The 17,425-nt window shown below is 42.0% G+C and overlaps 3 protein-coding genes across 3 annotated transcripts; all 3 read left to right on the top strand.

The window, feature by feature from the left end:
* The first annotated feature begins 3,288 nt into the window (after positions 1 to 3,288).
* On the top strand, positions 3,289 to 3,675 carry LOC126062387 (keratin-associated protein 2-1-like). Its single transcript, XM_049859894.1, has one exon. It carries the CDS (start codon positions 3,289 to 3,291, stop codon positions 3,673 to 3,675), a length of 387 nt encoding a protein of 128 aa, XP_049715851.1.
* A 4,220-nt stretch (positions 3,676 to 7,895) lies between these two features.
* Positions 7,896 to 8,282, top strand: LOC126062386 (keratin-associated protein 2-1-like). Its single transcript, XM_049859893.1, has one exon. It carries the CDS (start codon positions 7,896 to 7,898, stop codon positions 8,280 to 8,282), a length of 387 nt encoding a protein of 128 aa, XP_049715850.1.
* Positions 8,283 to 13,988: 5,706 nt separating this feature from the next.
* On the top strand, positions 13,989 to 14,375 carry LOC126062389 (keratin-associated protein 2-1-like). The gene has a single exon (XM_049859896.1). The coding sequence runs from the start codon at positions 13,989 to 13,991 to the stop codon at positions 14,373 to 14,375; it is 387 nt and encodes a 128-aa protein (XP_049715853.1).
* The last annotated feature ends 3,050 nt before the right edge of the window (positions 14,376 to 17,425 follow it).

Raw genomic sequence — 17,425 nt, 5'->3', positions numbered from 1 at the left:
CTTGGTTGGATATTGAGGGTGCTTCTCTTTTTCAAAGTGTCTAAGATCCTGTCCGGGCAAGATTGGGATGTTCCCTTCGTACTGATTTCAAGCAGCAAAAGTTCTGACAGTCTATGATTTTAGAAAACAAGATTTTTTTTTTAATAGTCTGTTCATTTATTAATAAACAAAAGCAGTGGGTTCACAGACATATTCCTATTCCTAATTTTAGCACTCCATATGTTTCTAAACAAACAAACAAAAAACCCATAAAGGAGGGGATCCTAGGGTGCAAATGGTTAAGTGCTTGACTACTAACAAAAAGTTTGATGGTTTGAATCCACCCAGAGGCACCTGGCCATCTGCTTCCAACAGGTCACACAGCGTTGAAAACCCTTTGGAGCACAGTCCTACTCTCAAACATATGGGGTCACTGTGAATGGAATCAACTTGAGGACAATTGGATTTTTGTGTTTAAATCATAAACCAAGCAAGTTCTTATTTTATTTCACTAAATGAGATTGAATTTTTAATAACTACTGCTACATGTTGACTATTTAAAGTGACTCAGAAAAGACTAGGGTCACTTAGTGTTTCTACTCAACAGAAGACCTGCGGTATTGTTCAAGCGTAGTCGCTCTTTTTTCTGTAAGACTTTGAAAAAATCGGTCACAAATCTGGTCTTCCAAAAACTGTGATAGGCTGTGATCTGTCAGAAAGTGAAATGCTTTCAAGGATCAGGACTAGGTGTGTAACAGGCTGCTCAGCCAGATCTTCAACAGTACCTGAGCTAATTTTTTTTTTTCTTCTTCTTTCTTCTTTCTCTCCTTTCCCTCCTCTAGCCCATCCCTGCCTCCAAATAAGATCGCGATGCTAGCTCTCCAAATAGTTAAGCGTTAACCAATGTTTCCCCTAAGACTGTGGAAAACAAGTGATATTGATCTAAGCCTGTCAAATAAGACGAAGGATGGCGCCAGCTACCCCCTGAGCTGATGGGATAATGGCGGGAAAAGATCAACATGTTTGAGATACGACCACCAAAACCAAACAGAAGAAAGAAAGCACACATTCCACAAGTCCCTAAACTTTATGGCCCCTTTTCCCTTAAAAACTCAAACCCATATGTAGTCTGGTGAGCCAGACGACTTTAGGAGGAGATCATTCCCCTCTGTCTCCATATACCAGTATGTCTAATAAAGCTCTTGCTACCCACCTCACCCCGTCTCTAGAATTGGCTATTTGCGGCAGGCGGCTCTAACTCGCGAAATTGCGGTAACAGGTGGGTTACAGAGTGTGTAAAAAATGATCACACAAAACAAAACACAACTCAGGGACAAATCTGGCCTGAAGGCTTTCAGCAGTCCTTGGACAATATTATCTTTAACGTACCTTCCAACTCTTTTCTTATCTGTGGCTAAAAAAAGAAAGGAAAAAGAAAAAAAAGCTATTTATCAGTCATCAGCTCATTTAACCTCCCTTTTTTTTTTCATAATTTCACCTTCATACCTCATAAGGAAACCCTGGTGGTGTAGTGGTTAAGTGCTATGACTGCTAACCAAAGGGTCGGCAGTTCGAATCTGCCAGGCAGTCCTTGGAAACTCTACGGGGCAGTTCTACTCTGTCCTATAGGGTCGCTATGAGTCGGAATCCACTGGATGGCACTGGGTTTTTTTTATATACCTCATAAGCATCAAAACCCTCAGCCAATAAACCAAAGCATCTACTTGGGAAAGATACTTTTTCCCTTTAAAAGTGTGACCCTAATACTCCCCAGTATGTCTTCTCCTTTTTCAAAATGGGTGACCAAGAGCTTGACATAACTAACGCCATGATGAACCTACAAGTTTTTCTCCTTCCTCTGCCTGCGTCCTCCTTGGCAAACCTGTTAAAGACTTTGTTTTGACCTAATGTTAATGGCTTTGTTCTTTGTTTTAATCTGAGGCAAATTACTTTGTTTTGTTCTGTCTGACTACCTGTGATTTACAATCCCCCACAGGAAAATCAGAGCATAGGTGTCTGGTATGTATATCTTTAGCCTGAGAAAGAGATGTCCTGCCTGTATCTCTTTAGTCTGATAAAGAGTCTTTTGTCACTATCTTGTAATGAATAACTCCTCCGGCCAGGCCTTCTGAGGACTACAAAGACACTTCCAACCCTAAAGTAAAATTGCTCTTTGGGACTCCATAGAGACAGCCTGTGTTGTTGTTGGGTCCCTAGTGATGCATACACCTCCTTAATAAACTTTCTCACTCTTTCTGACTTGGTGTGTGTTTTATTGGCTTGACTGCTTCAGGGCACGGACTCTAATTGGGTAACACAAGTATTTTCATTATATTTTGAATAACTCAATACAAAGTGCTATGTCATTCCTAGCAAGCAAGAAATACTCCAACTTCAATTTTATTTCCAAGGCCATACTCAGGGGAAGAGCATTAAAAAAATAATAAAAAATCCTCATTTAGTTTAACCTCTTTGTCCCATGAAAAGTTCTTCCCCCTTAATTGTTTTATCTGCCTTTGTCTTCCTAAAATTTGTGATTGCTGTGTAGATAAGAAATCATTCACAATTTATTTTTATTTCCTTCCTTCGCCTCTCCTCTTCCTTTGCCACTGTTTACATTGCAAGAGTGTCATAAATGACAGTGAGTTATGGGCCAAATCGGTTTACTAAATAAAACTCACTCCAGTGGCTTTGGTGGTTATTACCCTATAAACGAGGTGAAGAATAAGCTGTTTTACAGAAGCCCTGGGCCATTCTTTCCATAGCAGAATTAGTACGTATCTTTTTATGCGACTCGACGGCACTGGGGTTTGGGTTTTCTTTTTATGAGCTATTTTTGTTTTTTAGAAAATCTTTCATCTCAAAGTCAATCAGAAGCCAGACCTATGACTTCACGAACATGACAGCCTAACTCTTAGTCACGGAAGGCCAAGAGGAGGGAAGTGTGATGGTGTCAACACTGGAGTCTTCAAACTTTCAACCTGTCACATGGCATAGGATGAAAGGCTTGGCTTTTGGACGAGTAATTTTTCTGATGGTGTGAATCATCGAGTATTCATTTCCAGGGAAAAGGCAGACAGGAAGGAAAAGAAAGCATTCTTCATCAGCGTTGGAACTGCTGCCTCAGCAGCAGAATCCGCCAGTCCTGAGTCTCATTTCAAACACAACTCCAGGAAATGACCTTCTGTCCTGGGGTCATCAGCCCCTGGCCAGGGTATATAAAGGGCCCAGAGGGAAAAGAAGACATTCACACCTCAGAAAACCCACCTGCTCTCAACAGCCCTACCCAGACCAGCCCCACACTCCACCATGACCGGCTCCTGCTGTGGCTCCACCTTCTCCTCCCTGAGCTGTGGAGGAGGCAGCTCCCAGCCCTGCTGTCCCCAAGACCCCTGCTGCTGTCGCCCTGTGTCCTACCAGACCACCGTGTGCCGCCCAGTGACCTGCGTGCCACGCTACACACGTGCCATCTGTGAGCCCTGCCACAGGCCCGTCTGCTGTGACCCGTGCAGCCAGCAGGAAGGCTGCTGCCGGCCCATCACCTGCTGCCCCACGTCCTCCACGGCCGTGGTCTGCCGGCCCTGCTGCTGGGTCTCCACCTGCTGCCAGCCCATCTCTGTGCAGTCCCCCTGCTGCCGGACCCCCAGCTGCCAACCTGCCCCCTGCAGCACCATCTGCAGGCCCTCCTGCTGCTGAGCAGCCCAGCTCTGACATGCCAGGTGTGCAGAAACTTGTGCAAACACCACCGCTGTCGGATCAGATGAGAGAAACCATCTCTGCCACCTACATGCTCTTCAACAACTAACTCAACAGTAATTGCCTGTCCTTTTTCCACGTACTGGCGCAGCTAATCCTGACCCTCTTTTGACAATCTTTAGAAAATTTTGGCTTTCATCATTTGAATTCCTGGCTTGAAAGATATGAGTACACAAAGATCAAAGTTCCTCTTGAATGGAGCTCTATCACGCTGACTCTTCATTTCCTAACGATAAGGGTTCTTAGATTGGGCATTTTTCCAAGACAGTACTTTTTATGCTGTTCTTTGCATGTTAAAAAATAAAATTTTATTTCTGGGGGAAGCAAATGCACTTCTCATTATTATTTATTAATCTCTAAAAGCTCATTTTTTAATTTAAATTACAGTATACAGAAGCAATGTATATAGGCACTGCGTTTTTATACAGAAGCAGAAGAGCCAAAGGCAGGAGGATTTTCCAATGACCACTTTTGGAGATTTACAATAGGAAAAATTTGGGTGCAAGGTTTGTAATTTTAATAGCAATTCACGTAACTCAGGACATCTCATGTGAAGCATCTTCATATTTCAAGTTACAGGCTTTGTGGTGGTGCTGAGGAAATGCTGAGACTACAGGTCTCTGATCACGAACTTGACTCATGAATAATATACACCCACACTGATAAGCAGGGGGAAGCCTAGGTTGAGCCCCCTTGGTTCTCCAGTGTAGAAAACTGTGCAGTGATGAATGTCAAATTTGAATCTTGGTTTCCGTAGCTGCTGAATGCCCCATGCTGGAAGAACCACTACCCCATCTTCTCCACGGCTCCTTCCAGTACCACCGTGACCAATTCTGATTCTAGTAGAGCCACTGCTGCTGAGAGGGAGAAAGATAGTCCTGGTTAGAACCACTCTCATTTTGAACTCCAAACACATTGTACCTTTGAAACAATGCCGGTGTGGTGGAAATGGTGCTAGCGTTAATCTACATTGGATAAGTTTTTATTCTTGCTGTGGAACACTTTTCGGCTGGTCAGGAAAACTAACCACTGTTATTTCCCCGAGAAATGTGTTTGGCAATCCAAACACATGACTTACAAAGAGCTTTTTTGGAATGTGCTGCTTGTATGCTTGGCAATACTTACTTAGCCCCTGAGAAGAACCAGGTAAAGCAAGTTTTGCAAGGGCAGGGATCTTGACTGACTTTGTTCACTACTGGATTTCCCACTGATCTAGACCGTATTTGGCACATAGTAAATAATCAGTAATCATTTGTTGGGTGATTGAATGGATAAATTCTAAGGGGGCTGGGAGAGAGAAAGACATCATCATCCCAACTCAATTCCCTCCTTGCTCTGGACATGTGCATTCTTAAAATAAAACAATGAAAAGCACCATGAAGAAAAGTATTTTTTTTGAAACATGGTAAAAATTTCCCAACAAGAAGCCCATTAGCTTAAAAACTTTCAAGTTTTCAGTATGTGCACAATGGAGTGTTTTCTGTATTAAGGGTTTGATAGTTTATCAATTAATAGACTCACAAGTCCAATTTCTTTCCACATGCTCTTTTTTTTTTTTTTAATATTTATGTTTTTGGTGAAAGTTTACACAGCAAGTTAGGTTCTTATTTGACAATTTCCACACAAATTGGTCAATGACATTAGTTACATTTTTCACATTGTGTCAACTTTCTCTTTAATTGTGTTCTGGTTGTTTCCATTTTCAGTACTCTAGTTTCTCTGCCCCCTTATCTTCTCACCTTTGCTTCGGATTAAATGTTGACCTTTTGAACTCATTCAGATGGTTTTTTAGTAAAACACCAATCTAACAGGTGATAGCTTTTATTTTGTGTGTCACTCTGCTTTTCTGCTAAAAGGTGACCTCAGGGGATAATTTTGGTTCAAGGTTTAAAAAGTGACTCAGGGACTAGAAGTACCCCAGTGGTCATGGCCCCCAGACCTTCCGTTGGCCCAGGACAGGAATCATTCCCAAAGCCAACTCTTCAGACATGGATTGGACTGGACAATGGTTGGAGAGGGATGCTGGTGAGGAGTGAGCTTCTTGGATCAGGTGGACACTTGAGACTATGTTGGCATCTCCTGCCTGGAGGGGAGATGAGAGGGTGGAGGGGGTTAGAAGCTGGCGAAATGGACACAAAAAGAGAGAGTGGAGAGAGAGAGCGGGCTGTCTCCTTAGGGGGAGAGTAATCGGGAGTGTGTGGCAAGGTATATATGGGTTTTTGTGTGAGAGATTGACTTGATTTGTAAACTTTCACTTACAGCACAATAAAAATTAAAAAAAAAAAAAAGTGACTCAGAGCAGTAGTCTCAGGGAGTCCCTGGTGTCAAGTGGTCCAGTCAGTTGGGCAGTTTTTTTTTTTTTTGAGAATTTGAGTTTCCTTCTGCATTTTTCTCCCGTTATAACCAGGATTATTTACTGTGCCCCTGGTCAGGCCAGTGATGGTAGCCAGGTATCATCTAGTTCTTCCAGTCTCAGGGTAGTTGAGGTCTCTTTCCACATGTTCTTGATCACCACTTTTTTAAATTCTGTAGCTAATCTGTTTGCTTCCTCTCAGAATGTTCCTTCTTAGCCTTCTAGAGACTTCCTTGTCCTACACTATTTTCTCGGCTAGAGAATGCTTTGCTTTCTCCCAAGCTCATCATTGCTAATGGTTCTTGCTCATTTTCAAAGTAACTCCATGCCATGCCCTGGTTATCACCATGGCTGACACGGCTCTTCATAGGAATGCAAGGGACTGAGCAAGAGATATGATCAATAAAAAGACTTAAGCTTGAGCCTTCAACCACAGATCTAGAACAGACTTGGTTGTTTCAGGAGGACCATGTAAATCTGGATGCAGAAGCTACAAAATGGCTGAGTGACATGACTTCCTACAAACCCTGGCAGTCTGAAACAGGAAAATCACAATTAGTTTGGTAAGCAGGAATGGACTCAAGCATAACGTATGAGGAGCAGTTACAGCAAAAGACATCGAGGATATGAGCAAGGCAGGGCAAGAGACAGCTTCAGCTTGGATCACTACCTGGGCGTTTTGTTATGCTCATAGGCCACAACCTTGACTTCAAAGGTCCTTCTTCACCATATTGTTGGCTTTGTTCATTGTGCCCCATGACCACTCAATTATGTTCAATTGTGAGACTATCTCCTTCGGGTATGTTTTGGAATTTTCTGAAGGATGCGTGGGAACTAAGTCTTCCAATTCCTAAGGATATTGTTAGGATACAAAGTCCTTTCAGGTGACTCTAAAAACAAGCCTTTGCATAAATAACAATATTTTGTTTCAAAAATTAAATTCACTGATAAAATTCCTAAACAAAATAGACATTCTTTAAAGACAGGGAATATGATACAACCCCATTCTTTAGCTCCTGAGGCTTTCAAAATTGTAATGTTCCCACAGGTGTTTTTGGAATGAGCATTAGCTCCAAACACTATCTAGGAGTAGAAATTAATTCACTTCTTTCACTTAGCATGATGCTTAGAACATAGTAAGAGCTCAGTAATATTGGCCATTATGAAAATTATAAATAATGAAACGCATCTTGGTTTGGAAAAATACAACCATGGAAATCAAAGAGAATATATCTAAGGCAAACATTGCTGCAGATAGACGCCTACTAATTCCAAAAACTGGGCTGGAACACTCTTTGTTTACTGAAATTCCAAGTCTTTTAAACAACTTGTGTAGAATTATTCTCAACTTGTGTTTGCCCAGGAAGCTTAGCAGTGGAGAAAGACACTCACAACTTGGGGAATTTACTTCCACTCTTCCAAAGTGATTCTAACTGCGTGACAGCTACTTTGTGCTATCAAAACATAAACTTGCACAAGCACAGCTGAATTATAAAGGTAATTGGAGACTTTGAAGTTAGGGTCATTAAGTACATTTTCGAACCATAAATAGCAAAACATAATGAGTCTTCATTAAACAAGGGAAACAATGGCCTTTTATGAATACCTTAAAAATGTCTAGAGAACTTACTAAGCCGACAGTGTCATTTCCAAAGAAATAAACAAAAACAGGGAAATGACCTGCGTCCTGGGGTGATCAGCCCCTGGCCAGGGTATATAAAGGGCCCAGAGGGAGAGGAAGACATTCACACCTCAGAAAATCCACCTGCTCTCAACAGCCCTACCCAGACCAGCCCCACACTCCACCATGACCGGCTCCTGCTGTGGCTCCACCTTCTCCTCCCTGAGCTGTGGAGGAGGCAGCTCCCAGCCCTGCTGTCCCCAAGACCCCTGCTGCTGTCGCCCTGTGTCCTACCAGACCACCGTGTGCCGCCCCGTGACCTGCGTGCCACGCTACACACGTGCCATCTGTGAGCCCTGCCACAGGCCCGTCTGCTGTGACCCGTGCAGCCAGCAGGAAGGCTGCTGCCGGCCCATCACCTGCTGCCCCACGTCCTCCACGGCCGTGGTCTGCCGGCCCTGCTGCTGGGTCTCCACCTGCTGCCAGCCCATCTCTGTGCAGTCCCCCTGCTGCCGGACCCCCAGCTGCCAGCCTGCCCCCTGCAGCACCATCTGCAGGTCCTCCTGCTGCTGAGCGGCCCTTATTACTAATGGTCCCCTACTAGCTTGCCAGGCACATCCTGCTGTCCCTCTTGGCTTCGAGGCAGAATGACACGCATTTTCTTGAAGGCACCTATTCTCAGTAGCTATGAACGAAGAACGTGCTATCCTCAATATTGTCTCAGAATCCCAGTCTAACTCCCGTGTCATGTTGTCTGTTTTCTAATAAACTCAATACTCCCAGCATAAAAGTCATGGTCTTTGTGATTTTTCCTTTCATTCAATTCTGTCTTGCTGTTTGGTCCAGAGATATTCAAAGAAAGATGCAGAATAATCCTCTTAAGTTGTTACACTCTAAAATAATGTAAATCTGTGCATTGTCTCCCCACAGCTGTAAATGGCATTTATACAGCACGGTGGCAGAGGAAGGTGATCGTGACCACATCTTCATCTCAGAGACAAAGATGCGCGTGCCCACAATCCCGGGCACTTGTCACACACGGAGGAACGTCCTTTGACAAGGAGCACATTAGGAGGCTGCATCTGGGTTGACACTTATATTCCCACTCTGAGGGGTTGTTTCCTGAACTGCCACCTGTTAGCCCATCATAGAAAGCCCAGTGTGTTAGAGGTGGAAGCCTCCTTAGCTGAAATCTGGCCAATCACCTCTGCTTTTGAAGTTGAAGAAAAATGAGTAATGAAAGATTAAATAAGTTACAATGATTACTGATGTTCAGAAGAGGGCTGGCAGGAGAATGTGAGCCTCCCGACGGGCCTTTAAGTCAAACGTTTCCCTTCAGTATTGTAGGAGACATGTAATTGTGCCCTGTTCTCTTTTGGGGCCAACTATAACCACTAGCTCAGCTAGTACACTCCCTTTTATGTGTTATAGGTTTGGTTGTAGGTTAGAATGTCATTCACAACGCCAACTCTTGTGGATATTTAAACATTGGCTCTCGAGGGCTGCTTATATTTGTGTTTAGGGTTTGCACATTAATGGCATTTTCCAAGCAAATTAACCAACCATTGTCAATTTACACATGTTTATTGAATGCCTCCTATGAATAAGGCACTGAGCTGAACTCCCTGGGTAAGTAAGTATAAATGAATAAAAGTAAGTATAAATGAATAAAAGAGAGCCCTTGCTTCAAAGTGGATATAATCTACCTGGGGACATGAGGTGTGAATAAGAAAAATGTCAGATAGTACATAAGTGATACAAATGCAAAGGAAATATAAAAAACACTTAAAATACCTGAAGATCATAAACCTATTAGGAAAATATCATGTAATTTTTCCTGGCATATATTTAAGGAAAAAAAATAAGTACAATGTAAGTCATAAAATGTGAAACAATTTTGTGAGAAAAAAAAAATTTTTTTGCACGTACATGTGTGTTGATGCCTTAAAAAAAAAATCAAAGGACTATCTCAGGGGTATAAAACAAGGCATACTTTTTTTTTTTTTTTTTGAGTGTTGGGAGACACCAATAACATTTTTTTTTTAATTATTTTACTTTAGATGAAGGTTTACAGAACAAACTAGCTTCTCATTAAACAGTTAGTATACATATTGTTTTATGACATTGGTTAACAACCCCACAACATGTTAGCACTCTCCCTTCTCGACCTTGGGTTCCCTATTACCAGCTTTCCTGTCCCCTCCTGCCTTCTAGTCCTTGCCCCTGGGCTGGTGTGCTCCTTTAGTCTTGTTTTGTTTTATGGGCCTGTCTAATCTTTGGATGAAGGGTGAACTTCAGGAGTGACCTCATTACTGAGCTAAAAGGGTGTCCAGGGGCCATACTCTCGGGGTTTCTCCAGTCTCTGTCAGACCAGTAAGTCTGGTCTTTTTTGTGTGAGTTAGAATTTTGTTCTACATTTTTTTCCATCTCCGTCCAGGACCCTCTACTGTGATTCCTGTCAGAGCAGTCACTGATGGTAGCTGGGCTACCACCGGCAGTCAAGTTGTACTGGACTCAGTCTGATGGAGGCCATTGTAGCTGTGGTCCATTAGTCTTTTGGACTAATCTTTCCCTTGTGTCTTTAGTTTTCTTCATTCTCTCTTGCTCCCGAAGGGGTGAGACCAGTGGAGTATCTTAGATGGCCATTCACAGGTTTTTAAGACCCCAGATGCTACTCACCAAAGTAGAATGTAGAACATTTTCTTTGTAAACTGTGTTACGCCAACTGAGCTGGATGCTCCCCGAGAACAAGGCGTACTTTTGATATGCTCCAAATTAAGGATTATTTTAATTGCTAGCCATTTCATATTATATGTACAATTATTTTTCTTTATTTGTACCGATAATGAAGAACTGAACACACAAAAAGATAATTTTTTCACATTAATATTTTAATACTAAATCATATTAAAAACAATACTATTGTTAAGCAAAGACCCAGCATTTGTTACGCAAAATATGCTGGCCGTTACCACTAGGAACCTGTATAAATTAGTGGGAGGCTGGTTTTATGTTTTTAGGGTGGTTTTCTATGACCTCACTCTGTGTTGCATGCGCTGTTGGGTTCTCAGTAGGGTTCATGCCACTACCCACAATTCTGAGACAAATACTTCCCATGGGCTCAGCAATGGTTTGAAACCCCTTAACACAGATTCTTGGCTCAAGAGAGGGAGCACTACATTTTCCTTTCAGGTTTTTTTTTTTTTTTTTTTTTTCATGCTATGACTGAAACCTACCACTGAATAATCTTATTTAATGTGATTCTGTGGTAGCTGAGTGGAGAACTTGCCACTTGCCATACCAAATATGTTGGCCTTTCAAAAAATCAAAATTTAGAGTTTACAAGGCACCAATGTAACATGACCTTTTAATATAGATTTATTTACTTAACAAATACAAGTCACAAAGTGCCAGGCACCGTTCTTGGAGCTTGACAACTATTAGCTCATTTAATCTTAACAACAACCCTGAGAAATATGTACTATTATTATCTCCCATGGCCCAAGGTCACATAGCCAGTAAGTGACAAAGCTTTAAATGAGTGTTGTCTGGTTTTAGGATAAATGGCATCAGAAAATAACATATGACTTGTCACCAGTGTCAAACCACAGAGCCATGTTCTCACAACTGTGGCATGAATTACTGAGCATGACCCATATTTTCTCTTCCTGAAAATGAAGTTTGGATGTGGGGTGTTGATGAGTGTCTAAGAGTGAACAGACATTAGAAAAGCTTACTAAGGGGAATCACGGACTCTATCTTTGAGGATCTTTACAAAGGTGAGGGAAAAAAACTCTCTTTGAAATAACTTTAGTTAAGAAGTATTTGGAGTAGAAAACTTAACCTTGTTAACTTAAGAAGTTTGTCTTCCAAAGAGGCTCCCATTGCATAAAGCATGACCACAAAGACCCACATGACTGATCATAAGATAATGTGCCATGAAAAAAAGCACAATATACAACTTTTGGTCTAGGCTCCGATTACCACTTTGACAAATCACATGTGCCAGTGAACAAGGGAAAGGACATAAACCATGAGATAGTTGACATGTTTCAGTGATTAGACGGCCGTTGGTTTCCCTCTCCTCTATTTCCCTAATGGTGCCTAACAGATACAGCTTTTAGACATCATTGCATTTCATTCAGTGAATTTATCATTCCTTTTAATGTTTTGAAATGATGTTTGAAATTCCAGTGGGGGAGCTTTAGCTCTGGGAGCAGGAGGCACACTCTTTTGAAGGATAGGAGTGATCCAACAATGATCTAAAACCCAGCCAGGTGAGTAACAGGAGGGGTAAAGCTGAAAAGTAATGAGACTGTTTTCCTCATGTGATTCCTAAATCATCTCTGGCGATACTTCCTGCTGAGGAGAGGAGATGACATTTCCAGCGCAGGACAACTGTGTGGTCTTCCAAAGCACACCCTGACCAGGGTACTGTACGTATTTGCAATGTTGGTGAAAAAAACCCTCCATCTTGTCACTTCATAAGCATAGCACCCAAGTCTAGGTATGATGGAAAAACACTCATTATACAGCCTTCATCATATCCACAAGAAAGGCAAGTATAAGGACAAAGCAGCAGAGGCAGGGGTCTGGCGACCATGGTTTTGGGGGACATCTAGGTCAACTGGCATAATAAAGTTTATTAGGAAAATGTTCTGTGTCCCACTTTGGTGAGTGGTGTCTGGGGTCTCAAAAGCTTGCGAGCAGCCATCTAAGATTCATCAATTGGTCCCAGCCCACCTGGAGCAAAAGAGAATGAAGAACACCAAAGACACGAGGAAAATATTAGCCCAAGAGACAAAAGGGCCACATAAACTAGAGACTCCATCAGTCCGAGACCAGAAAAACTAGATAGTGCCCAGCTACCACCAGTGACCACCCTGACAGGGAACGCAACAGAGAGTCCCTGATGGAGCAGGAGAAAAGTGGGGTGCAGAACTCAAATTCTAGTAAAAAGACCAGAGTTAAGGGTCCGAATGAGATTGGAGGAACTCAGAAGAGATGGCCTCCAGACTCTCTGTTAACCCAGAACTAAGGCCATTCCCCACACCAACTCTTCAAAGATTAGACTGGACAATAAAACATAAAATGATATTCATGAGGAGTGTGCTTCTTAGTTTAAGTAGATACATGGGGCTAAATGGGTGGCTCCTGTCCAGAGGTGGGATGGGAGGGCAGAAGGAGATAGGAGCTGGTTGAATGGATATAGGAAACCGAGGGTAGAAAGGGGGTGTGCTGTCACATTGTGGGGATTGCAACTAGGGTCACATAACAATGTGCGTATAAATTTTTATATAAGAAATTAACTTGAGCTGTAAACTTTCACCTAAAAAAAAAAAATTTTTTTTTTTTTACCTAAAGCACAATAATAATTAAAAAAAAAAGGCAAAATGTCTTGTTAAAAATTTTTATACTGATAACATGTTGAGATGATTACATGTTGTACATATTGGCCTAAATAAAATATATTCTTAAAATTAAAAAAAAAAAAGTTATGTCTCAGAAATAAAATTGGCATCCTATGACCAAAGGAGCCAGAGTTGCACACAACCTGAGCTGGAGCAAATAAAAAGTCCATGACCACCTTGGATAAAACAAAAAAAAAAACCTAACCTGTTGCTGTCGTCGAGTGGTTTCCGACTCATAGTGACCCTATAGTGACCACATTGGATATTTATTCTAATACTTAGAAAAAAAATAAAGTTTTGTCCTTCCCTTACAAATAAATACATGAGCAGCTGTCCTAGTTGTGGCACATTATGAGAACATTCTACGATACCAAGTGATATGCAGACTCATACCCCTAACATCCACATGGAAAGGCATACCTAGTATCTGTCTGATTCACATGTAGGCTCTTCCAAGGGACTTGCTGGGGCCAAGGATTGGATCAGTCAGCACTCTAGGAATCCCTGTATCTTCAAAGATGGCAGTTCCTTTAGGACCATTTCGCCCAGGTGCTATCTGCTCAAAATAAGAATCAAGAGCTACTATACATCAATGACTATGCCTTCTTAGGTTTTGATGATGAGCTGCATGAATACATTCATGTTTGGGGATAAAACAAGGGTTATTTAATGAGACCATGAGTATGACATAAGCAATGTAACCATTAGTCAAAACAAAATTCTACTTAATTGGCTAAGAGAAAAACAAGGGGAGTGATTTGCACCTGGCCAGGGTATATAAAGGGCCCAGAGGGAGAAGAAGACATTCACACCTCAGAAAATCCACCTGCTCTCAACAGCCCCATCCAGACCAGCCCAACACTCCACCATGACCGGCTCCTGCTGTGGCTCCACCTTCTCCTCCCTGAGCTGTGGAGGAGGCAGCTCCCAGCCCTGCTGTCCCCAAGACCCCTGCTGCTGTCGCCCTGTGTCCTACCAGACCACCGTGTGCCGCCCCGTGACCTGCGTGCCACGCTACACACGTGCCATCTGTGAGCCCTGCCACAGGCCCGTCTGCTGTGACCCGTGCAGCCAGCAGGAAGGCTGCTGCCGGCCCATCACCTGCTGCCCCACGTCCTCCACGGCCGTGGTCTGCCGGCCCTGCTGCTGGGTCTCCACCTGCTGCCAGCCCATCTCTGTGCAGTCCCCCTGCTGCCGGACCCCCAGCTGCCAACCTGCCCCCTGCAGCACCATCTGTAGGTCCTCCTGCTGCTAAGGGGCCATTATTACTAATGGTCCCCAACTAGCTTGCCGGGGACATCCTGCTGTCCCTAGAGGCTTCAAGGCAGAACAACATGCATTTTCTTGAGAAGTCCATTCCTCGTCTCCTCAAACCAGTCCGTACTATATATTGAAGACACCTTTTCTTATTAACTACGAATGAAGAATTGCTATCCTGCTCCCAGTCCACCTCTGTGAAGCCCCTCTGCTGCCACTCCCTCCCTCCTCTGTTGCCAGTCTGCCCCCTGCCACACCCCCTGTAGGTCCTCTAGCTGCTGAACAGGGCACTGATTGCCTGGAGCAAGCAATATGCCTTTTGAAAAAGTCATGCTCCCATTTCTCTACCTAACAGAATTCCTGCCCTGACCCATCAAGACCCCTAACCAACCCAGCTGTGAATAAAGACCCAGGACTTACAACATCAGCTCAGCGATTAAGCCTCTAGCCTTAGTCTGTTCCCAGGTCTTCATAACAGAAGCGACTTCCTTCTTCTGATCTTAGGTCTTGTAGCATGTTTATTTTCTAATAAACAGTTTTTTGGCCTAGCAGACATGACTTTGGTTATATTTATTCATTCTAAGTTTTCTGTTAAATTTACACATAAGAAAAATATGCAGATTGGCTACCATCTGCAAGTCACAGGCTGCATGGTATATGGTGAGAAATTAAAATTGAGCTTAAAATACATCATCTTTAGGGAACTTCTGGGGGGATGAGTCAAATTCACAGTGACTCTACTAAAAAGTGGAATATAAGAAAAGAAAAACACAATCTGCTGTTGAGTGTCAACAGAGAAGTCACTATTGACAGGAAGAGTAACAAAGACTGAAGGGAGAAGCTAGCATGATATAAGGCTTAAGATATTGGCATACGGATCTGTGGGAAATGACATTCTTTGCAGCCAGCAAATGTATGGAGGGAGGGGACTATAACGGTTGTTCAGAGGACAGTTCGGCTGGGACCATTGGATATATGCAGAGTAATGATAAAAGATAAATTTGGAAAATGTGTGTGTCTTGAAGACTAGTTATTGGTGTAATAAGCACTAAGGACTAAAGAACTGCCGAAAGCTTTGGGGCTTGGGGATGGCATGACAAGAGTTGGACACTGGGATGATTCCTATGGCAGCTACATATAAAGACAGAAGGCCAAAGACTAGACATGTAAAAACTAACTAGGAAGCCATTGCCCTTCTCTGAGTTATACACAGTAAGAGCTAAATTAAGGTGGTGGTGAAGAAATAGAATAAAGAAGACAAAATAGGTAGGTATAGCAGACATAGAAGCTCGGAAAGTGATAGCTGATTCAAATGTGGGAAACAAGAAAAAGGAGGCAAATGTGACTTAATGCAGTTCTGGGGAAGTTCTTTTCCTCAAAAATAACTTTAAAAATTTTGATATATTTATGCTTATGTGCAGTATGTTTAAAATCACATTATTCCATACTATATTCTGCCCAGTACCTAACATTTCTGAGCTATTATAAAATATATTTTTTAAAAAATGAAAGAGATTCACTGACACTGATTTATCCTAGAAGGCAGTATGGTATAAAATAAAAAGCACTGGTCTAGGAATGAGGGATAGGAGTTTTATACCCAGATCTTCTAGAAAGATACTGTGTGATTGGAGCATATCACTTAACCTCAATGAAATATAGCCATTCCCAGACTCAAGCTTATTCTAATGGTAACCGACGCTGAGGGGAAGTTAAAAGTGGTTCACAGCATAACACTGATGTTCTAATTCAGAACTTTGAGGCTGAATGGTTCTATACTCAACTCTTTTCCTTGATTAATCCCTCATCTTGGTACCATATTGATTTGTGCACTAGAGCAAGATACGAGACAAGGAAAATGGATCTGGCTTTCTGTATAACTTTCAGTGCTTTGCATGTAGTAGAATTAAATAAATGTGTTTAACATTTATAATAAGAATGATTTCAGCTTCTACATCTATAAAATTAAATGGTTGGACAAGGTTCTTTGATTTTCAGTATTCGATGATTCCATACAACCCATTTTCAACTTCATACCTGCAGTCATGGTTGTTAAACCAAATAAAAAAAAACACCAAATCAGTTGCTGTCGAGTCAGTTCTGAGTCATAGCAACCCTACAGGACAGAGTAGAACCGCCTCATAGTTTCCAAGGCACACCTGGTGAATTAAAACTGCTGAACTTTTGGTTAACAGCTGTAGCTCTTAACCAATATACCACCAGGGTTTCTATGGTTGCTATAGGAACATCTTTATTGAAATTGGCATGAATCATTTTCCAGTTTAATTCCATCACTGTACAAACCAATACCTCAACTTCTTAAAAAGCTATGTGCTTCCATTCATGATTGGAAGGAAGGAAAGAATAAAACACCCTACCATAAAAATACATATGCAGCAATAATAAGGTCTTTTGGCCATCTTTTTTTTTAACTTCCCGCATGTAACCCCCAGCCCCCAGTGGAGAAACACATCCTTTCTTTCGGCAACCACCAGGAATTATTTCAATTTTATTTTACTGAAATTGACATTAATCTCTTTGCTTTTATACCCATTGAACTATATTTGATCATCCATTTCCTAACCTGCCTTTTAAGCACAGTGATCTAGAAAAAGTATTTCCTGATTCCTGCTTCTTTTCTTGTTCCTCTTTCATAATTTCCATTGTCATGCTCTTTGGTCTACCATCCCTTCATAGGACACACGGTATAGTAACATGAACATGACATATACTGACAATAAATTCCATTTCTGAGATATACTGTCCAGGTAATCCATACAGCAGGGATTTTTTTTTTTTTTCTCTTCAAAGAGAAATATCAGTTTCACTTAAAATTTGAGCGATTTTTTCCAATTATCGGATACGAATCTTCACCCTTCTTTTAAATACGTGGCAGTGGAATAGCCACAGTGAGTTGGGATGGCACAGGCCTTGCACTACTTTACTTCGTTCCAAGTGATAAATGCTTCCTCGAGTCTGAGTTTCTGAAGTTTGGGAGAAATCAAAGCAAGAAATCCTCAGAGTTTCTATAAATGTAGAATTTATCAA

This window comes from Elephas maximus, chromosome 19, assembly GCF_024166365.1.
Source record: "Elephas maximus indicus isolate mEleMax1 chromosome 19, mEleMax1 primary haplotype, whole genome shotgun sequence".
Taxonomy (NCBI): domain Eukaryota; kingdom Metazoa; phylum Chordata; class Mammalia; order Proboscidea; family Elephantidae; genus Elephas; species Elephas maximus.
The sequence above is the reverse complement of the archived record's forward strand: the minus strand, read 5'-3'. Positions and strand labels throughout refer to the sequence as shown.

Coding starts and splice junctions, on each gene's coding strand:
- LOC126062387 (XM_049859894.1), top strand. CDS start 3,289: ATGACCGGCTCCTGCTGTGGCTCCACCTTCTCCTCCCTGAGCTGTGGA.
- LOC126062386 (XM_049859893.1), top strand. CDS start 7,896: ATGACCGGCTCCTGCTGTGGCTCCACCTTCTCCTCCCTGAGCTGTGGA.
- LOC126062389 (XM_049859896.1), top strand. CDS start 13,989: ATGACCGGCTCCTGCTGTGGCTCCACCTTCTCCTCCCTGAGCTGTGGA.